General features: G+C 42.1%; 1 protein-coding gene across 6 annotated transcripts in view; it reads right to left on the bottom strand.

Moving 5' to 3' along the window:
• EPS8 (epidermal growth factor receptor pathway substrate 8) overlaps window positions 1–22,682 on the bottom strand; it is a 125,916-nt gene that overhangs the window by 18,421 nt on the left and 84,813 nt on the right. For 5 of the 6 annotated variants that reach the window (XM_040061934.2, XM_040061933.2, XM_040061935.2 and 2 more), the window contains 12 exons: window positions 20,515–20,582; window positions 18,425–18,586; window positions 18,071–18,220; window positions 15,707–15,789; window positions 12,944–13,080; window positions 12,170–12,243; window positions 11,002–11,128; window positions 10,545–10,633; window positions 8,154–8,228; window positions 7,403–7,551; window positions 5,191–5,374; window positions 2,719–2,852 (listed from right to left, as the gene is read on the bottom strand). In XM_040061934.2, the coding sequence (XP_039917868.1) occupies window positions 2,719–2,852; window positions 5,191–5,374; window positions 7,403–7,551; window positions 8,154–8,228; window positions 10,545–10,633; window positions 11,002–11,128; window positions 12,170–12,243; window positions 12,944–13,080; window positions 15,707–15,789; window positions 18,071–18,220; window positions 18,425–18,586; window positions 20,515–20,582 (1,432 nt within the window). The remainder of the gene's footprint in view (window positions 1–2,718; window positions 2,853–5,190; window positions 5,375–7,402; window positions 7,552–8,153; window positions 8,229–10,544; window positions 10,634–11,001; window positions 11,129–12,169; window positions 12,244–12,943; window positions 13,081–15,706; window positions 15,790–18,070; window positions 18,221–18,424; window positions 18,587–20,514; window positions 20,583–22,682) is intronic. The other variant, XM_058420208.1, reaches the window with a different exon arrangement.

Raw genomic sequence — 22,682 nt, 5'->3', positions numbered from 1 at the left:
CTGAGCAATCCGGCAGCTGCCTGGCTATTGCACGGCTGTGGAGAACTGTCTCGCTTGAGTTGAGGAGCAGAACCAAGGAAAATCATATTTAGATTGAAAGATTATTTTGAAAGAAAGACGAAACACTAACAGCATTTAAGGAGAGAGTGAAACGCAGGGGATGACCCCCGGCCTGCAGGATAGCTGGCAGGAGGATGAACAATGTGTGAGTAACACCAATTTTTCCCTTAAGTGTCATCTAATTTTGATTTTCTTTCTTACTGTCTCAGAGATATGAGTAATGTAGCTCTGACAGTACTTTCTAGGCAGCCTTTCCAAAATCATTTCACTAACAGTGTCTCCCTATTTTGTCCACACCTAACTATCCTGATTCCCTCAAAAAATATACCTCAGGAAGAATTTTTTAAAATGTCTACATTTTAGTTTTACTCAACTCAGCAACATGCCCAGAGCATGGGCCAGACAATGGATGCATTCTTCTGAAGAGACCCTAATTTTTCAAGCCCAGTCTAATGAGCCAGTTTACTCTGGGCACAAATATTCTGATCGCTTCCCTCCATCCACGCTCCACTGTGTTTCTCACTGCCTGTCAGCTATCCCAGAATTTCAGGCCTCAGCCCTTCACCGTCCACTGCTCGAGAGCCTAGAAGGTTGCACAAACCTCCAGAGAGCTTTTTCTTTAAATGACAGTGAAAGCCAAACTGGGCAGCAAAAAACCCCTGCTACTTTGAAACAGCACAAAACTTGCTGAAAACTATTCAGTGCTCTTGTGGCCATCAGGGTTCCTGAAATACCTAATATCCACTGAAAGTCTAAGATTCTGACACTTAATTTGCATCACCCAAGGGAAGCATGTCTTACAACAGAGGTGAGAAACAGGCACCACTGCAGCAGGTCTCATTCCACAGCTTTCCAAAGACTAAATTCACCTTTCATGAACTGCTTCTTAGAAACACCCATTTCTCTTTACCCTCCACAAAGGAGGCTGGGACAATTCTTTCAGTTCCAGACAGACACCCTGATATCATCAACAGTTCAATGCAGGAAAGCTCTTTCTCTAAAACTGAAGTGGAAGCGAATTGAATGTTTTCATTCAATTTTGCCCTCTGAAAGGACAAAACAGGTCTTACCACATTACAGGTAAGGGAAAGGAATGGAGAGGGCAGATCATCCAGATTTCAGGATGACTGGTCCCGAGACAAGAATGCAACAGGCAATCAAGATTGAGAAAACAATTAAGAGATGACTAATCTGCTGCTGTTGCCATGAGGAATAAATCCAAAATTCAGGAGAATAATTATGTCTTCAACCTGCACATCACATGGGGATTGGCTTGCATGCAGATTAACTACAGGATCTTTCAGCATGTGGCTCAAAACTAGGGATTCTGAAAGGGTTTTCACCAAAAGAGTTATATTGAGGATGCTTTAACCAGCAAGCTGATCCCAAAACTTAGCTTAAACTTCTTCCCATGGCTCCTAAGACAAAATACTTTTCATATAGTATATATGGAATATGGTTTGGTACAGGGGAGCAATTCCAATGCTTCTTTACTGATTTGCTTCCACGGTTTGTGTTGGTATGAATTCTCCCTACATTCTCATCTTGTTAAGTTATTCTGTTTTAGGATAAAATGAAGGGGGTGAAAGAGGATCTGCAAAAAGACGCTGTTTGCTATGCAAACATTTCAGAGCATTTTCTGTAACATTTGAAAGAGGGTGGAACAGACAAGATGTCACTGTTCTGGAAGTGGGTATTTGTACACCAGCCCAGAAAACAAAAGGCAGGAGATGACAGAGCACTAAGTGAGCAGCTAAGAAAAATCAAACAATCAATCAAAATGAGGACAGGTGAATCTCAGAGGAGACTTGTCATTCTTTGTAATTCTGAAAAGAGCAAAGAGTGTATTTAAACACGAAACAAATCAGTACTAAAATCTGAACCAAAGTGCGTGGATTCTCTGCTTGCAATTGGGTTGGAAATCCACCGTATCATTTTTGACAAAAAGCAGCAATTTAAAATCATAGACAAACAGAGCATTTCATAGAAATCATACAAAAAGGGTCTTAATGATACACTTCAGATAAGGAAAAGCAGAGTACCCACTGCTAAACAGAAACAATTCCCCAGCAGAGACAGTGATGCTGATGCCTTAAGTTTTATCTTTCACTTATTTCAGATTCTGTGCTGCCCAGGGATGCAGTTCTGAGCCTCATATTAAGTGCTAGTCAGATTTCTTCACAGACCAGGGAGACAAAACAAATCCTTTTCCTGCTGCACGCCAAGGACAATGGCTACAAGTTTTCAGGCCCAAAAGCATAAACACCTGTGGGCTGAAGAGAGAAAACAAGAAGGATGGGACTTCATAACCTGAAGCTGTAACTGGATAATTAAACCCCAAGATGCAAATGGACCAAAACTTATAGAAGTGTGAGACCTCATGACCATTTGTCCATTTTGGGTCCACCTTGGGTGCAGCCCTGGTCAGGCTCTTGTCCTGTCCAAGGTGTATCCTAAAGCCCTTTCAATAAATCCCTACTTTATTCTCCAGCTCTGCCCAGTCTCTGTTCCAGCTCAGCCTTCCCAAGGCACCATTTTCTGCCGACCCAGAGTGGGCATCAACTTAAGGCATCAACGCAACCAGAGGCGGTCCCAGACCCCGCCACCCCAAGAGCAAGAAGTGGGGACAGTTTTCCACAGCACCAGGGTCAGGGTTACCTATCTACATGTCGGCTAACAGTTTGCTTAAAGGCAGCCACAGCTGCCCCCTGGTCCAGCAGAGGCCCTCTCTTGTACGCCGTGTTACTGAATGCATACCCATCCGCCGGGGGGTAGTCGGGAACGCCGGGAGGCTGCAAGACAAAAAGGGAACAAAGCCACCGATGGATTAGTGCCACCCCTCCCCTGAGCTTCACCCAGCACCCCCAGGGGCCCTGTCAAGCATTCCCCCGTCCTCAGGTGCCCAACGGTTCTGCCGTGAAAAGTTGGTAACGTCTGCGTTTCGAGATCAAAAGGACGAGAATAAAAGGATTTCTATCCCGAGTCACCCCGCTGCATTAATATTGGATGTTCTTCAGAAAAGCAGTTCTCTGGGGCAGGGGGCCACGTGTGTCATCTCACAGATATCACTGCAGCAACACAATTTATAAACAGTGGCTGAGCTGCTTTAGAATAGACTGCTCAGTAAAACTGCTCTGAGCTTCTGTTCTGGATGTACACGTCGAGCCACAAACCTCTAGCCACACAACAGCGGGTCTGTGTAAGGAATGAACTGAAATTATTCCTCTGCTGCAGGATCTTAATGTGAAAAAGCTCATTCAGCACACGCCCTCACTGAATATGAGTGTAGTCCATGAAGAAATGCACAAAGGAGTGTGATAGTCGGAGCACTTATGGATTTTAATTAGGGAAAATAATCATACCTTATGTAAGAATATTCACGGCTTTAGGAATTTGGTTTTTTAAACACAAAAAGCCCAAAAAATCTTAAATTCAGCATCAACACTGTGCCTTTCTAGGTAAGAATGATCTTAATCACCATTTCCAAAAACAAGGCCAAGCTTAACAGTTCATTTGTGTGTATTATGATATTGCAATAGCTAATTTCATATCCTTTCCTTATACCATCCAGCTGCACATGTTAGACTGGCTGAGATTCACTGGAATTTGCCAAATCTTGAAGCCTGGGTTGTTGTGGTGTTTTTTTTGCTGTTGTTGTTTTTGTTTGTTTGTTTGTGTTTTTTTCTTTTCCTTACCCCCCCCCCCCCCCCCTTCTTTTTTTCTCCTGCATTGTTTTTGCTTTTGGATTTATTTTTTTTCTTACCTCAATGTGGCTACAGAAAGGTTACTCACCTAATCTCTACCTCCAGCTGTCTGATATGGCGCCAGAGACCTCAATATGGGAACTGAGGGTTTATGAAAAGCAGCTAAACCCCACAGAATTCCCCATACAAACAGAATATTCTTCAAAACACTGTGATCAAGATGTCTTTGGAAAAAAATCTCTGGTGTCACCTGGCTTATGCCTTACATCAAAAGACACCCAAGGAAGCAGGAATTCATTTTACTTCACACACAAATTATTTGCATTTCTTTAGCCTCACTGGACACTCTCTGGTGGTTGTTTCACAGAGAAATGAGGATGTGAAATCCTCATTGCTGAACTGCTTCTACCTTGAAACCCCTCTGTGCTAGGAGCTGCATGTGTGGCTGGATCTTAAGAATCAGGAATGCAGGAATGGAAAGAACAAAAGCGTGTTTTAAGGGTGGGGACCCCCAATACACTTTTCCTGATGCCAGAACCCTGCCCAGCAGGGAGAACAGGGCCATGCACAGCTCTCCACAGGCAGCCTTGGTTCTGGAGAGATGAAATTCCACAGGGACACACGAGGCCAATCAGCCCCAAGAGATGAGCACTTCCATCCTCATCGGATCTCTCCTCATTGAACAAGCTGTTACTGCAGACTTATGAAAGAATAATTATCCCGGTATCACCCACTCCAGGGCGGTGCTTTTGCTGCAGACAAAACAGCGTTTTGCACTCAGGCAGCTTTTTCCAGCTGAGCACCTGCAGCATTTCACAGCTATTAAGCAGCTCAGTGCCTTTTCCCCCAGGGAGTGCCAGGGAGGCGTGGGCACAGGGAGCCAGGGTACCAAGGTTAAATCATTTGCCTAGAACCTTGTGGGAGTCAGTGACAGTCATGAAACCAGTGCCTGACATCTCAGGAGCTAAGCATACAAACTGCTTCAATGGATTGGGAGATATAGATATAGATTTTTTTTTTTTTTTTTTTTTTTTTGGTGTCTTTTGAAGGTCAAGACAAGTTTCGTGTTCGCACTCAGTGTTTATTAATTCCTATCTACAGCACAGCCTCACGAGCCGTGAGCTCTGACTAACAGGGTAGAAAATGGAGTACCTCTAACTCTTTCCAAGGTCTTTTAAGAGCTAATTACCCAATGATGACATGACACCTGTATTATTTATACTTTTAACCAAATAATTGACCACCCAAGGCTGCAATGCGGATCCTTTCACCCAATAAGAAAAAAAACCACCCAAACCCACGAAGAAGGTGAAGAAGCTGAAGAAGAATGTCCAAAATCCTCCATTCTGCCCCATGTGTATTACTACATACTAAAACCTTAAAATCTGAGTTTCCAGCGTTTCAACACACTTTTGCAGTGCCTTACCTCACTTGACAGTCTTTTCATCTCTTGCTTCCGCTGTTGCTCTGCCACGTTTGCCACGGACTCGGCCAAATGGTTGAGCTCCTGCTCCTTTGGGGCTCCCATGAAGTTCAGCAGAGGAGGCTCCCAACCATTTCGGAAGCGGGGGACATACGGGGGGATAAAATGGTCTTTTGGCCATTCAGCTCTGCGTGAAAAGCAAATTGGAAATGGGTGTCAAGGGCCAAGAGAATGCTGGGTTAGTAGGGTTCCTATAAATTGAAATGCTTTAGAATTTTTGTTAGTGTAGAGGAGAGGCTGGGATTGCAGCACAGGCAGAATCGTGCTAGAACAGAGAGAACACGTTTATTTACCTCGACTATCCTCCCTGCAGAAGGAATTTGCCGCTTCTGTAAGGTCATGTCAGTGCTAAAACACACAAATTTCTGCCTTACAGCAAAGGATGGGTAACAGAAGAATTAATCAAAACAAATCTAGGACTTGTTTTAATGATGGGAAGTGGGGAAAAGTACTGCAACGCTCTATTTGTGTAAGAGCACCAACGAAAGACTTCAGAGAAACAGCCAGCTTTGTAAGAACACCTGAGAGCAGGTATGGAAGCATGGAAGCTTAGGGGGCCTAACTACACCAAAACCAAGAAAACAAACCATGGCTTTTACAGACAAAAACCCCACCCAACTCTACATGCTCCACGACACAAGAATTATCACATTTGCTGTTTTATAGTCCAAACTGACCTTTATAAAATACTGTGCTACTTTTCAGAGTTCCATTAGCGTTCTGTGTTGTAACAGCAAACACCTAAATCGATGCTTTCCTGCTCTGCCTTTGCACTACACATAACACTCTGTCCCACAGCAGAAATTTCTGAGTCTTCATGGTGGAGGCAGAAGCAGGAATGTACACTGCAGTCTTTTAACAGGCTCCTTGCTGGCACTGCTCAAAACCAAGGGACAAATGCTGCCAGTCACACGAGCAGCCAGCAATTCCCAGCCTGTTAGGCCTGGGCTTGGCCAGTAATCCCTGATTTTTATCATTCCCCTCTCCTGCTACATCCCACCCCAGGGTGCCTCTGGATGCTGAGATCGATCCCACCATCAATTCTAATCTGCACAGATCAGCCAACTACATTTTAAGTGCTTCATTCTTCACTACCAAACATGAGCTATTTCTCTTTCCATTATCCTTTTTTCAGGATGGACTAGAAAAATGGAGTAATTCCCAAGACAAGGAGCCCATTATTTTGCCCAGTGATCCATTTTCCCTGCTCCAATGCTGAGAGGCCATTTCCACTCCCTCCATGCAGCCTTCCTTCCCCACTACAGCTTTCAGTCAACCACATAATTAATAAAATAATTAATAAAAACAAAATCCATCTGGTAGGCATTTGTGTTCCAATCTGAAATTTAGGAGCAAGGATGAATAAACACAAAAACACATGCTGCATTTCCAGCCCGAGTGATTGCATACTTCCTCATCGCCAAATGTACTTATCTACCACAGATTATGGAGTCAAAATGCACTTTGCTAATTTAAGATTTTTCTTTTGCATGTTCAGTTCACCTAATTTCAAACTGCAGAATTACCTTGAACCCAACGAATGCATAAAAAAGTTAACTTTCAGCTAAGCTAAATCGTAACAGTGAATCCATTAAATGAAATTTATAAGGTATGCAAGTGTGACTCAGTTCAGTCAATAAACATTTTTTTAGAATTACTAACATTTTTATAGCATTATGATGCTTTTAAAGGAGACAAGAAGTAAAGACGTTGCAAATTTTTAGCTTTTAATAATTATTGGAAATTGAAAACATTGACGTTTGTAGCTATTATTTAATATCTTGTCACTATTTATTGAATCTTCAAATTGTTTTTTAATGAAGTCCAGAGAGATGGGCTGGAAAAATAATGGTGAAAAACAACTGGAAACATGCATGGGACAGTTCAGAAAAAGATACTCCAGAGGATTATGGCAAGAGGTTCTGGATATCAGTGACGAAAAAAAAAAAAATTCTCTCTGCATTTTGTCTCTCCTCGAGCTCCCAAATCCCAGTGAAACTAAAGAGTTCCTCTCCAAAACCTTCAAAGAACACTTCTCAATTGCCCAAATCCTAACAAACTGAATTTATGGGGGGCTGGATAGCCTGGCTAAGACCATGTGGACAAATTCGATTTTAGAGAACGTTCTCCACAACCTGGAGATTTTTTTCCTCACCTGGCTTTGGTCCATGAATCACCCAGGGACATCCACAGCTGTCCCTCCTCGCTGGTGACCGTGTATCGCAGGAAGTCTATGGTGTCTTTTGTCAGGAGGGGGCTGAGCACTGTGCTAGCAAGCTCTGGACCTCCTGTTGTCTGCACCACCTGAATCCAAGGATTGAAATAATGCCAAGAACACACACGTTGTCAGTGAGGAAGGGACTGTGAATTTATGTTATCTACAGTGCTGCTAGGAAACAGTCATTACTCATAAAAACATCCCCCCAGAAGTGAAAACCCCTCTGAGAATCTTGCAGAGTGTCTTGATGCCCTACAAATTAACTACACTGTTTATTCCTGGAGAACTCTTGTTCTGGTCACCAACCATTTTTTATTTAGACCCACTCTGGGTAATGTTATTTTTGCTTTACTGATAAAAGCCACGCATACTTCCATTAAATATGCTTTCAACTCTCCTCCTGCATTATGTAGAGAACCTCAATTTTTTATTGCTAGTTCAAAATTATAATGGCAATGTGTAACACAAGGCTAAAGATTATTAAATTAAATAAATTTAATAGAAGGGAAAATATGCAGAAAAGGATATAAATTGTTTTCTAAAGAAAGCCTCATCCTGAGATACAAACTTTTCTCCTTACTTATTGTCCAGGAACACAACATTTCAATCTTGCTATCGCTGAAAAGGTTACAGAGCATATAAATACAAAAGATCTGAGGTAAACACTTGGAAAACTGTAAAACCTTACCATATGTAGTGGGGTAAAGAGAAAATGAACCAGATCAGCTGCACTGGGGTTTTGGATATGGAACTTCAGCTTGGCCTGAAGGAACAAAACAAATGGCACATTTTAAGAAACACTTAACTATTAAGACAATAAATGCTTCACGTAAGAATGGCCAGCCCTGCTGAGGTCCACCTAAGCCCAGTGCTTGGCCTGAAACCCCCACTTAGTGCCAGTGCTCGTCCATCCCGGTGCTCCTGACTCCATGCATATTTGAGCACCTACCGTGCCAAACAAGAAGTTCCACAACCAAATTACACGCCTTGTGAAGAAGCATCTCCTTTGGGAATCTGACACCTCTTACTTCCATCAGTATTCTGCAAGCTCTCCAGACAAAACTAAGTTATCCTTCTCAACTTGCTTTTTCTAGCAATGCTCGTAACCATTTACAGACTTATTACGTTATTCCTGAAGCTGATCTTTTCCAAGCTGAAGTCATTCCTACAGGTGTTCTTGTCCACCATGAACCTTCTTCAATTTTGCTACACTGGCAAAAAAAAAAATCAAGCCAGGTAACTTAATGGCATATTGATGCTCTTGGTTAATGTTCTGTTGTTTTTTTTTTTCCCCTGATGGCTTTTACCATTTGGTTGGCTGATCGCACTGAGCACAGATGTCTTTCTCCCAGGAATCTCTATTACATCAACATTTTGTTCTTATTTATTTAATAGATGAGACTTTTCCTCAGCAGTCCATGACTATCACATCTATCAATACTGAATTTCATCTATCACTTTATCTGTTATAATTAGGTATTTCTATGAAACACCTCTGAGATCAAGTCCAACCTATGACCACACACCATAAAAAAAATATTCTAAAAGCCTCAAACCATTGAAATTCACTGCTATGGCTTCTTGGAGAATTTCTTTTATCTGCTGATCATCACCCATTGGCTTTGCAGGCTGCAGAAATAAGAAGCCCAAATGTGCTTTAAAGAGTTATAGTAGTTTCTACTGCATCTTGCCATCTGTTCCTCAAACTGCTTTTGGCTACCCTTGTTCTGCTTTTACATCCAACTGCCCCTCCGAATGAAGAAAGGAGGAGGATGTGGTTTTGCTTCTAATAACTTCCCAAACATTGCTCTTCAGTCGTAACAACCCAGTCCCAGTCTATCTAAAGCTCTTTGACAGATGGCAGGCATTTCTAGAAGCTTCCAGCATGAGATTTTAAAACAATTTCCATTCTACTTTATTTTATTCTTCTAGCTGCTCCAATTTTTTTATTTATTTCTTTTATTTTTTTAATTTTTTTAATTTTTTTTAAACCAGATTCTTCATTTTATACAGTTCTCCTTGCCTGGCATAAAGCACAAATTTCAGGATTTTGTTGCTCCTGCAAAGATGCTGAAGTAAAGCATTGTTCAAGCATTGTCACAGCACAACTCCTCAAAAGCAACACTAGAACCAGGTCCCAGATGCTGCTGAGCATCAAAACAAGAGCTGTGACTTCTCCTGCACAGAACAGAAAGATTCAAAGATGCACAGATTGTTCTTGGGTAAAACAAACAAACAAATTTAAATGCAGAATATAGTAAAAAGAATGGAAAAAACCCTGGACATTACATCTTTTACTGAGAAGGAAAAGCACGTTCCAAGATACTTTCATCCTCCCTCAAAACAGCAATCCCTTAGGTCAGAACCACAACACTTGATGCAGCTTTTTTTTTTTTTCGCTTTTAAAAAAAAAAAAAAAAAAAAAAAGATATTTTTATCATGCCTAAATGTTTCCTACAGCCCTGCAATCAGAATTCATTGCCCAGGAGGAAGAAAGAAGCTGATTCGACTCAAGTAATTCAGGAGAGGTTTTCCCCACTGGCAGAGCCTCCCAGCAGCTGGAAGGGACAGTCAGTGTCTGACAGCAGATGCTTTGGAGCTGTCCCACGTGCTGCCTCCCTCGAACGGGAGACTCCCACTTGCACAAGAGGAGATGCCAGCAGAAGGCTCTTGAATTATCATCTCTGCTCACTGAGAACCTCTAAAGAGGCAGCAGTTTGTTGGGTGGGATGTTCTGAGGCCGGAAGGTCCTGGGTAATGATGGCAACAAGCACAGGGAGTCTGATGGGCTGAATAAAACCAAATTAAGCTGGTGGTGCTGGCAAACACACAACGGAGCTGTGTGTTTGCCTTAGACCTTCCTCTGAATCCTTTAAGGATTCAAAATCAAATTTTCCCAAGTAAAAGGCTTTAAAGAACCAGGAAAGGAAGGAAGAAGAGTGATGCTGAACACGGAATATGCTCATCTAGTCGCTGTGTAGAGAAACTGAGGAGCAGCACCCCAAAGCTCAGAGGTCAAGCTAGCCCAGAGGTGGCCAGCCCTGGTCTGGCCTCACATCTCACAGCTGCTATCACTTACCAGGAGATTGAAACCATGCTTGAATTTCTGGAAGCAGTCAACAAATTCATCTGGAGGTGGTGGCTTTGCACGGAGAGTAAGAACACCCTCTGGTGAAGAAAATGAGATTTTTTTTTCTTTTTTAATCCACCCATTTATATGTATATAGCTTCCATAAATATTCCAGATATAGTAAACATCAAAATATATAATAAATTTGCCATCTGAGAGAATTTTGTAGATACAGAACCAAGGCAGAAGCACATTCTGTAGTTACATCTCTAATTAGTCATTCCCCACTGACTTCAAGCAAATGATTTTCATAGCTCTACCTCTAAGAATATACTGCACAGGAAATTTTGTGCTCAAATCGAGAGAAAATTGCTACACTGATTCATAAAAACCATAGAAAAAGATGTTTCCTAGCCCCTTCAATGATCCTGTGGGAAACAGAATTGTGTGCAGTATGAACTCTTACCTCCAGGACCTTTCTTTTTACTTTTTTTAGTTTTCTTCCTCTTTGAAAGTTCAGCAAATGCTTCAGCAGCTTTTTGCAGTTTGGTTACAAAGTACTCTATGTCATCCAAAATATGGTTCAGAATTTGCTGTGGGAGAAAAGTAACAGTTTCTATACAGAATCTATAGCAGAAATACTCCAGAAATTGAAATGTCCAGATTCCCAGACACCAAGAGCTTCCTTGGAGCTAATTCCATGCTGGAACATTCCATATTTAGATTCCTTGTGTTTTTCAATTGACACGCCTGTAAAGTACTTCAAGTTTTAGTTTTTTAAAAAATGTAGGCCGGCTGGAAGTTTTTAAAATACGTGTAACAAGATAGTTAACCTGAGACTGCAATTACACAATTTACTTCCACGTTACATTTTTGCTGAGAGCTCAGAAAAAAAAAAAAAACAACAAAATAGCAATTTATTTGAATGGATGGCATTTTTGTAAAGAGTAAAACTTCATAATCTCCTTTAGTATTAAGTATTAAGCTATTTGGTGAAGCTCCCTAGAAATTAAGCTGTTTGTGGAGAAACTGATCTTTGAAGAACTGATTTCAAAGAGTAACTGGAGGAGAATGAATGAACCCCGGGGGAAAACACAGAGACACCAATGCAGCAGGTCCCAACATGCTTTTCTCAAGACCCTCTGATGTTGCAGAAAGTTACAAATGACACATGGGGCAATATTTGATCTTGCATATACCATGGAACAAGCCCAGTAGTGTTGCTTATGTGCAGGAATGCTTTAAGTTATAGATAAACACGGCCCAGCTGTCCAAAAATGATCATGTCTATTTTCTAAGTATTACACATATCCTAGCCCTGCCAAATCGATGGAATTTTTCATCCCTACATAGTTTGCTGAAGTCACTTAAAAAAATTACAATTTATATTTCCAGCTCTTCACAGCAGAGAACTTGTCCTTAATACTCAGTGTATTTTTCTTTCTTTTATAAAAAAGAAAATTAAGAAAAGAAACTGCCACCTGTTCACTTTAGATCTACCAAAACAAGCAGAGGCTGCTTGGAAAGCTTTTCTCCAGAGATGAATTTCCCTTGTGGAGAAAAGTCTTCCCACAAAGGAGAGTGGCAAAACTTCACAGAACACGAAGCAGCCTCATTTGAGGCCTCTAACTTACAACATCTCTGTCAATCCTGGCTGCTATCATCTCTGCTGTTTCTTCCTGCTCATGGTATTGTCTGTGCTTTTCATCTGCAAAGAGGGAAGAAGAGAATAAGATGTGCATATATGTGGCATTAGTATATTAGTATATAACAATTTCTGCACAGTTTATGCTTTAAAGTACACTACTGTAAGGAAGAAGATGGACAAAACTCTACCATTCCCTTTGCAGGGACTCCACACAGGCTGAAAATCTTGCACCTTAATGCCTGATCCTGTCAAGGCTCACAAAAAGTGGTTCTGTACGTGCTTTCAGCCTACTTAACTGCATAAATGAAGTTAGCTGCAGAAGTATGGTACCAGGCTTTAAATAAAAAAAAAAAAAAAGAAAAAAAAAAAAAAGAAAAAATCAACACAAAGTGGCAGATTATAAATACAATGTAATTAGGAATCATCCCATTTTGCAAAATATCCTGAAAGCCGCTCCAGCAAAAGCAAGCAAGAAAGAGCGCAATGGCTTTGAAGACAATTCCTGCGTTATTAGCAAAAAGGGATGCCAAGTCTGGAAACACAGAAAAAAGAGAGAATGATGCCACAGAACTGGACTAAACCCTCGCTGGAATTTATCCTACAAAGACCCTTCTTGCCTCTCTTCGCTGAGCTAGCCGTGGTGTGTGTGCCGTGTGTGTGCTTTGCCTGAGCGCCCCCCCGGCAGCCTTTCCACAGGAGATGCTCGTTGGGAAGCTGGTAGCAGCACCCTGAGCCCGCGGTTACCCCCAGGAATACTCACAGTCCCCCTGCTCCGAGGCCCACGCCGACCACGCCGCCACGCGGCTCCGCACGTCCACCTGGGTGACGGTCCCGGGGGGCACGGGGGCAGGCGCCCGCGGGGGCGGGGGGATGGCACTGTCAGCTTTGGAGATCATTCTGGAGGAAGAGGAGAAAGCCCACCAGTGACACCGCGAGGAAAAACGTCCTGCTCGCCGGTGGATCCCTGAAAATTTCGGGCTTTTTGCGCTGAGGGGCATTGACCCTCGGGCGGGCACTGCATTTGACTTGAGGTCGTGGAGCAGGACCCCGAAACTGAGTGATGGCGCTGGGGTTGTGGGCGTGTGGTTTGAGTAGGACTGTGTGATCTCACAGGGTGAAAAACTTAGAATTTGGGATTTTAGTATATTGTAATGTATGGGGCAAGATGGAGGACTCAGGGCATTGTCTGGGTCCTTCTTCTTCCTTCTTCTTCATGGGTTTGGATGGTTTTCTGTAACTGGTTGATGGAGTCCACATTGCAGACTTCAAGTAGTTAGTTACAGGGTTTAAAGTAAAAAAAATTCAGGTATTTCATTAGGCATTTCATATTTGGACGGGTTGTCCTTGAAAAGCCCTTGTAGGGATCGAGAGGTACTCAGTTTTACCTCTGCTCTCTACCTTGCTAGTTACAGCTCACAGCTCACAGCTAGTTACAGCTAGTTACAGGCTCGTGAGACTGTAAATTGATAAGAAATAATAAACACAGAGTCCAAACACAAAAATGCGACTCCCATGTGTTAATCCCGACCTTGGCAGGAAAAAGAAGCCAGAACCACCACAAATGGTGCCCCGTGTGAGGATTGAACTCAGGACCTTCAGAGTTCTCTAGTGCCTGGTCAGAGGAAACGAGGAGGCTCCACAAGGACCTCTTCAGCTTCAGGGCTTGCTTAACTACGGGGCTTGCCAAGAAAGCAGCACCCAAGACCACGATGGGTAAATATGTTGAATGCAGCAGGAAACTCACTCCACGAGGGAGTTACCAAATCTCTGTCACCAGGGAAATCCCCAGGCAGTGCCAAAGAATGTGAGGAGACCTGTCAGTTTACACGGATAAATTCAGTGGCTTGGGCTTATTAGGTGGCATTTTTACCATCACATGCAGTTGTAAGGGTGTCTTTTGTATGAGAGAAAATTAGAAGATTTGAAGCTACCTTTCAGCCATCACAAATCAAGTCCCCCAGTCCCCTAAGTCAGGCCAGTTGTCAGCCACCTTTTGCTTAAAACCCTACCAACAAAACCAGTTTCACTGGCTGATTTGTTTTGTAACAGGGGCCTTTTCATCCTGTCTCAGTACAAACACATCAATTTCCCAGTTCTTAGTGCACTTTTAAATACTGCAAGGAAAGAGCCCTTTGAACTCATTCTGCAGCTTGATACCAACAGACCAAAGAAATCGCAGTAGCTCCTGTCATACATATCCCCCCATTCCTTCCCCAGAGCTCAATTTAAAAACTAGATCTTCACCTTAAATTCGTCTTTTATAAACCCGTCTCATTCACGGCATTCCACAACAAGACCGCAAAACATCAAATGTCGTTTGGTCTTTAAACCAGATAACAAAGACAAGAAAAATATTTCCTTTGCCTTTCCTTCCTCCATCCCCCTTTCACTCATCAACAACCTTGCAGCACCTCAGCCATGCCTCAGACCCTCAGTGACCCAATGCCAGCAGGCACAGGAGCCAGTGGGGAGGAACCAGCACTCAGCTGCCACCCACGTTTGACCTCTGGGCCTCACAGCCCTGGGAGACGGATATCTCAGATTATTTGTCCCAACAGATGTACTGACCTACATTCTTTGCCCAATTAAATCTCATTAGTTTCCCAGCACATCCAATGTGCTGGAGTCCCTCTGGATTGCCTCTTAGTCCCACAAATGGTGAAGTCTATTTATTTAATTTTAAACCCGCAAATGGAGTTAGACACAGTTCAGGTTCTCTTTTGTTTTTCTAGGAGTGCCCCTTGCTCTAGGAAATCTTCCTAAGTTGCACATTGGAATTTAACAGGTATCTAGAACTATTAAATGCTCATTCTAATTTTTGTCCACCAGAGACTTCTCTATCTGAGCACAATTATTATTGAGAGATGCTATCAGCATGCAGTTACACACTGAATTTCAACAAGCTACTACCATCACCATTCAGTATCTAATATATTTGTGCCCTTGCTTTTATGCCTCTGTTTGCTGTGTCTCATTTCTCTATTAATCTTCTCTGAACCCAGGAGATTCTTTCCCCCACATTTTCCAACTGGCAGAGAAGGTTTTGCTACCAGGGAAACAAGAAGTCTTCAGCACCATTGAACAGGCAGGCAGGAAGATTATTCAATCTTCAGCTGCTGTTTCATTTAACATCTTCAGATCCCAAAACCTTTTAGCACAATCTTATTTACTTGGAGTTATGGGGAATTCGTGTTTTTTTAATTTAAATTCTGAACTACTTGACCCACATGCAGAACTGAGACATGCAATGCCATTCTCTGGCAGGCGGAATTGATCTCAGCTGTTCCCCTCACTAAGGTGGAACTGGGAAAGGTAAGACTGACACTATAAATTTACAGAACATGAGAAAATTATTAAAGCAAGATATGGCTTTAATACACATGGTTTTGGAAGTATGTTGCTAGCTAGAAGAAAAAAAGCTGAAGCCCCCCCAAAAAAACCCCAAAAGACAGCAGGCAGAGCTGGAGAGCCTCTGAATGCTGTCACACTGCTTGATAAACTGCCAAAAAGTTGGATTTTTTACCTCAGTGTCTCAAGTCTCTTCTTTTGTTTCCCACTTTTGCTGTCACTGATTGCACTTTCAATATCGTCATGAATAAGGGTAGCCTAAGGAGACAGGAGCAGAAAACATCAGGGATCAGCTGCTGTATCCAAACCTTTGAAATAAATATCTCACCTTTAGATAGAGAACACCTTATCAAATCCCATTTACTTAAAAGCATTGGGACAAATTATTTTACACCTAAACAAACAAACAAAAAAGAACAGAACAAAATCTGGGAGTTGGCATTTTTGTCATTACTCCAAGAATTATCATCACACAAGTACGTAATCTAGACACCAAATTTGTGTGAACAGCTGTAATTATCTCAAGTCAACCACTGTTGCACAAGCTCCTTTTTCCCTCTGCATACGTAATTTTTGGTTGTCTCGGGTATTTTGTTCGTCTCAGGCTATAAAAAGAAAAAACTACTAAATATAGAAGCAGCAAAACTACTATGGGGATGGCAGCAGCGTAAGCGTTAAGAAAGTAACTCGTAATGGCACAATTTCCTTCCAGAAATAATGACAGCCTCCAATTTCTCTTTGATGTAACAGAGGATGAATTTCTCAGAAGATTCCCTGCTCTGTACATTCCTGCCACTCCACAGCTGCAGTCTGCCCCCACCAGTGGCCCCACAAGTGAAATTTTGATGCTCGTCTAAAGCATTATTTTAATAGCTCTTGCATTAAATAGGTCACGGCTTCTCTCAGGATTTAGAATGCTCTGTTACATGTCTTCAGCTGACAAATTAATTTCCTACAAAGGCTGTCAAAGCCCAAACCTGTCAGTGCCCAGCTCACTCTGCAAGGACCACGTCTTTCCCTAGTAATGCAGAAGTGTGTAACCTTTTTGGGAGGAATGTGTAACTTCTGCTAGGACCAGAAGACATTGTTGAATTTAGGATTCAAGGGGATTACAGGACTTTTCAGGCTATGATGGCTTGCACTACAGAATAGTTATGATTCTTTAAGTTTACAGAATTAATAGAAAAAAACTTTGGGAGAATCAGAGGAACTTAGAGCTAGGAGAACTCCATTAATCCCATACTCTTGGTATTTGCTATTTAATTTTTTTCTTGTTTATAAAATGTTAGAATGCCCCAAATGGTATTGATTTCAGCTCTTTTTTTATTGAAGAGGTTCCAGTAGTTGCTTGCAACTTCTAACAAAATCAGGGAAAAGCCAACAGAGAAAGACCTAAACTTCCAAAACCAGAAAAGTTTCATGGGTAAGGAAAAAAAAAAAAATCCAGGGTATGGCCACAGCATCAAACAATACTTCAGATCAAAGGGAGATACTGGACTTCCAAGGAATGCTTACGTACTCTACATTTTTATATGTACACAGAGGAACAACTTCAAAAAGGAAAAGAGACCAAAACTCTACACATGGAGAGGCTGGGTCCAAACACACCTCAAACGGGATCCCCGCATTATTTAACACAATACCCCCTCAACTTCTGACAGGATCCCACTTTCCTTTAAAACAGCAGATTCTGTGCAATAAATCACACAATAAGTAATCATCCTCACACCACTCCCACCGTGCTAATTCCAAAACTGTTGCGCAGTGTGATTAACAGTCTGTTGTTTCAAGACAATAATACAAACTACTACAAGGGAATTAAGAAATCCCCATGAAATTATCAACTGGAATTACAAAATGAACAGAATTAAAATTCAGAACCTCAGAAATAAAGAAGTATTGCAGAATACATTAAAAAAAATAATTTACACTTGAAGGTAGTATTTTCATTGGAGACAAGCAATCTCTTTCCTTGTTTTGCCCCTCCTGCAAGGAATATTTTCCCTTTCAAGATCTCTCCAGCAGAGCAGAGATGCAGAGAGGTGAAAATGTAGAGAATATTTAATTGTTCAGTGACTAAAAGAGCAGGTAAGACTCAGGGCTCAGATGAGCTCTTTGCAGATTATAAAATAAATTCGAGATAACTCAAATTATTTGACACCACTTTTTTTCAGAAGTGTGAAGGCAAACCATTGGCATTTTCCAGAGCTTTATACATTTACAAGCCTAAATTAGCAGCTATGGAGTCCAAGAACCAATATTTACAGTAAGGACATATTTGAACATGCATTAAGGATTCAGCTTAAATATTAGATTAGTCCTTGGCAATACACACTACATTTACTAACATACTGTAAGCAGTGCTGATACCATTAAGTGCGTTAAACTTACAGCATATTTACAAGAATAAAAGTACAGAATTATTTTCTAAGAATCAGCTCATTTATCTTTATCTTTATCCACTGTACTGCTCAATTCACACAATCTCCCCTATTCAAGTAAGTCATAGAAGATCTGCACTAATCCACTATCATCTTACCTTAATTTCATCACACTGGAAAAGGTGCAAATCAGGCTTGTTTTGGGTTGGTTCTTTACATATTAATGCAAGAATCGAATTGTAGTTGCATGCATTCATCACAGCTTGGCAATGCTGAATTGTGCTTAAGGGAAAATTCTCCAGTTCATTCTGTCAGAAGAGGGGGGAAAAAAAAAAAAAAAAAAAAAAGTAAACACAAAACACCACCTTACTATTGTCCTGATCTCAGGAAAACTGCGTGAGCTAAAAAGGGAAAGCGATAATAAGCTAATTATCTCACATACATGGTTTTTCTGCTCGCTCCCTTTTTCTCTCTCTCTCTCTGAAAATGAGTCTGTCACTCACAGATCTTACCTTTGATTCCAAGTCCACCAAACTGACAGCTTTGTCATCCACTTGAAGAATCATGTCTTGAGTCCACACTTTGCCTTTGGCATCCAGCAATTTCAGCTTCCTTATTCCATCATCCACCGTAATCATCGCCTCTTTGCGGTCCAGAACGAAGGTGGTCAAGTGCTGGCGAGTAAGACGTACATTTACAAGAAATTGCAATTTTCCCTATTGTTCAGGAGTGCCAGCATTTAGAATCATCAGGAAGGAGCAATGCAAATGATTGAGGAGTAAAAGCGCCTCTGTATGTGACAGAGCCCATCTCTGAGACGTGAGGAAGGCTGTTTGGGCTTTTTAAGCCAACTTGTTCTTGCAGCTTGCCTTTTTTGACACCCATTGTCACCTCCCCACTGCTGTAAGCACTGTTAGACTCAAAGGCACATCCTGACATCCACCACGTGTCAAAGCTACAATTAAACCACGAGCTTTAATTAGCTTTCTTGAGGAGTGGAAACCTGTCTCTCTCTTGGCAAGTTGAAAGCAGGAGGTGCCAGCAGAAGCTTCCCAGAAGCTCCCTGCTGATGTAGCTCCAGCACCACCCTGACCTGGAGTGTTCCTCACCTCTTCCAGAGCTGCCAGCAGCCTGCTGGTGGCAGCCAGGATGGGCTTGCATCTGACTGGGCTACCTTATGGACGGGCTGGCCACTTTTATGGGCAGCACAGAAGAAAATTGTGACTACTTTTGCTCACCATCAGCTTGGAATGTTCTCCAGATCCAATTAACGGCCTGGAAACTAAACAGTACCTCACAAACATCACCTCAGCTAGCTTCCCTGTCATCAAGGCTGCGGCAGTTTCTCCTTTGGCACGCCAGCCGTGCAAGAAATGACACAAAATAATTTCATTTTGTTCAGGCATAAATCCACCCTCCCATTCTAATTGAAGATCTGGTAACGCTCATTCAAGCCGAACCACATTTAATGTATGCCTGCATATCTGCCTTCTAAATAACTCGAAAAAAATTTAAAAATAATAATAATAATAAATAATTAACTGTGCTTTCTTCTATTACAGGATAACAGCACACGGTAATTACAGAGAAGAAAGCAGGTGTAAGCCGCATATAATCAAAGTATTTAAAAGAAGTAAAGTGAAGCAAAGTCTCTACTGGCTGCTCACCCAGGAATGCTTAGATTCCAAATGCAAGCACTAATTGTTATGCCAGTACAGGACCAAAACCGCTATGAAGAGACCGCACAGAAATAGACAGGCAATTAGAACCAGCACATGTATTCATCTGCAGGCTGATCACAGGACCGGAGCACTTGGAATGAGGAGTCTTCTGCATATCATCTCAAAATTCAGAGATGATTTAAAACCCAGCACAAAGGAGCTGAGGACGTGTGGCGCTTGACAGACTTGGCTTAACCTGTGACAGTGCTCTGATGGCAGCAGGAGGAAGTTTGAGCCAAAGCAGGGCTGCAAAAAGGAGGCACCGCACCCAAAAGTGCTTAGCAGGCTACATCCAGGCACTCAGGCTGAATATTCGAAACATGGGAGCAGCAAGCAGTAATTCTGCAAAGCAGCAAGTCACACACTCTGCTCCTCACCCTGGGGAAGGATCGATGCAGGCAGGATTTATTTAACCACCCCGTACGCGACTCGCTGGGGACTTGGTGAATATTCTAACAGCTCTGCCGATCGGATCTGACCGGAGTGTTGGTTTTAAACATCACCCAGTGTGCCTCGCCAGCAGCACAGCGCCCTTCAGCTCTGCAAGGAGGCAGCTTTGGAGACGGGGCAGCCCAGGATGTTGAACTGGTGCCCCGCTGAGGAGTCCTGTCCGCCTGCCAAACTGCACACAACTTTGCTTCCGTCCTTCTGCATCCAGGTTTCAGCCCACTGTGGCAAAGCTACGGAATTTGAGGCATCTCAGTGTAATCTGTTCTGTGGTGACCCTGGGCTGGTGGGGTATTTTGGAAGATGCATGTGCCTTCAAGCTGATATATCCTCAAAAAAAAACTCCCCCCCACCCCCCCCCAAAAAAATCCACATAGGCAAAAAATAACCCCAGGTAACTGAGAGCTGTAACTGGTGTATCACTCTCATCTCACCTCCACATGGTACTGCGACGTCTCAGATACGCTGCTGACGCTGTCTCGTGCATAATTCTTTCTTTGTTCTGGAGATGGGAGGAAAAGAAAGAAAAATTATTCATTCATTGCCTCGAGTGTTTCTCAGAGGCGCTTTGGACAAGTTGTACGCTCGAGAAGAGGAGATAAGCTGTGGCTAATTTCTGTATTTCAGCAGAAAGCACCTCCAGCCCCACAAGGACCATTTTCACGTCAGCAGCGTTAACAGAGAGCTGGGGGTGCCCACAAAAGCCACTTATCTCATCCAGTGAGTCAGGACACCGCAGGGGAGCAGCGCTCTGACTGGAAACACTGCCTTGGGAAGCCTGATTATTAAAATCTTTGGCTTCCCACTGCAGTAGCAGTATGATAACTAGCACCGGGCTCACTGTATCAGTATGAGCATCCTTGAAAGCAAAAGTATTTTCTGATGTACACAAATAATTCTCATGTTAAATCTGCGAGACGACAAAGGCACACACACACACACACAAAACAAAACAAAATCCCTGACTCATCCTTTATTTCTTCATAAAGTACTGGACTCATTGAATTGCTAATGTAGAAATAGGCATGGAAATATACATGCACACACCAAAAAGATCTCTAAACAGGAATATTTTTCAGCTAACAAAACACAGTGCTGCAAACCCAGAAACATTTATGTGCCTTTTACCCTGTACAATAGATGCACGTTAAACCAGGAGAGGAAGACAAAACACACACCCACGCCACAAAATAATGAACTTAGATGAATACTGAAGAGCCCTTTTCAACTCTAGTCGGAAAAAAAAAAAAATTGAATGCAACATTTGGAAGTTTTGGGTTTGTTTTTTTTTTCACTACAACCACTTAAGCGCCTGATTTGGAACGCCAGGAGCTTTGTTGTGAAATGCCAGTGGGTAACATGGCCAAGAGGGGTCTAAGAAAACTCTGCAAGTTGGTAATTTTTTTTCCTACATTTCATTAAAAATCTCGATTTCTGATCTTCAAGTAAAACAGGTGGTTTAATATTTTTTCATACAACGAAAATACCAAATGTACATACAAAATACATCAATTACATTGCACCTGGAGCAGCTGGAGGCAAAATAAAAGTGATTTTGTTGACATGAAGGTTAAGTTACATTTTGCAAAATTTAAAAAAAAAAAAAAAAAAAATTCTGAATACTACCAAGCTCTGTGACATAGAGAGATGTGCAGTGAGGAGTCCATAAAAGCCCCCCTAGAAAGGTCTTTTCTGTGACCAGGCTTCCTCCACACAGGAATTCCAGGTGCAAAGGCAGCAGTGCCCTCATTTTCACATGTCTCTTGTGGAAGCATTTGTCACATTTCATAAACACACCGTTATCTCTTCCCTTCTTTTTTTTTTTTTGCCAAAACCAAGTTTCTGAAATACACCGCTGGCTTGAAGCCCCCCTCCCACGGTGACAAATGCCACTCAGGCAACAGAGCCATCCTAATCCTGTACAGCAGCTGCTCACTGAGAAGTGTGCAGAGCAAACAAGATTCAAGAACACCACAAATTACCAGAATTTTCAGCCAGCTATGGGAATATTTCAGAACAGGTACCTTGCTTTCTTTATTCATTACTCTGAAATCCTGGGGCAGAGGACCAACATCGGTTATTCCGTCTGCATCTACGATTTCTGCTTTTGCAGCGTGTCACTGAGAGCACGTTTCCAGCTGACTGTCTTTGCAAGCACAACACACACAACATGCACACCCCGAGCCAGTAAAGCAGCACTGTCTGATTTGCTACCTTTCTTCTTTTGTTTGGATGATGATCTGAAGAAGTAAAGTCCATCTGTTCCTATGAAAACAAGGGGATTCAAAAGCAGCATCTAGTTTAATCCCACAGAATTATTTGCACCTCTGAGGGGATCAGTTAGCAGTCTTCTGCTGTGGACTGTAAGTGATACTTAAATACCTTCCAGTAAGAAAGAATATATGCTTTAAACAAAACAAAACAAACAAACAAAAATTACTTCGTCCAATTAACAGTGCACCAAATACTCAGTTTGGAGTGTTATCTCCTTTTAGGTGAGCAAAAATGTAAGTTTTATGCTATTCAATTAAACAAGCCTAAGGAAGTTTGCATCCACTGTAAAATTTATAAATGCTGCAAACAGTAACAGTTGGAGCTGCTT

The sequence above is a fragment of the Hirundo rustica genome, chromosome 4 (genome assembly GCF_015227805.2).
Source record: "Hirundo rustica isolate bHirRus1 chromosome 4, bHirRus1.pri.v3, whole genome shotgun sequence".
Classification (NCBI taxonomy): Eukaryota; Metazoa; Chordata; class Aves; order Passeriformes; family Hirundinidae; genus Hirundo; species Hirundo rustica.
This window is presented reverse-complemented; position numbering and strand designations above follow the sequence as displayed.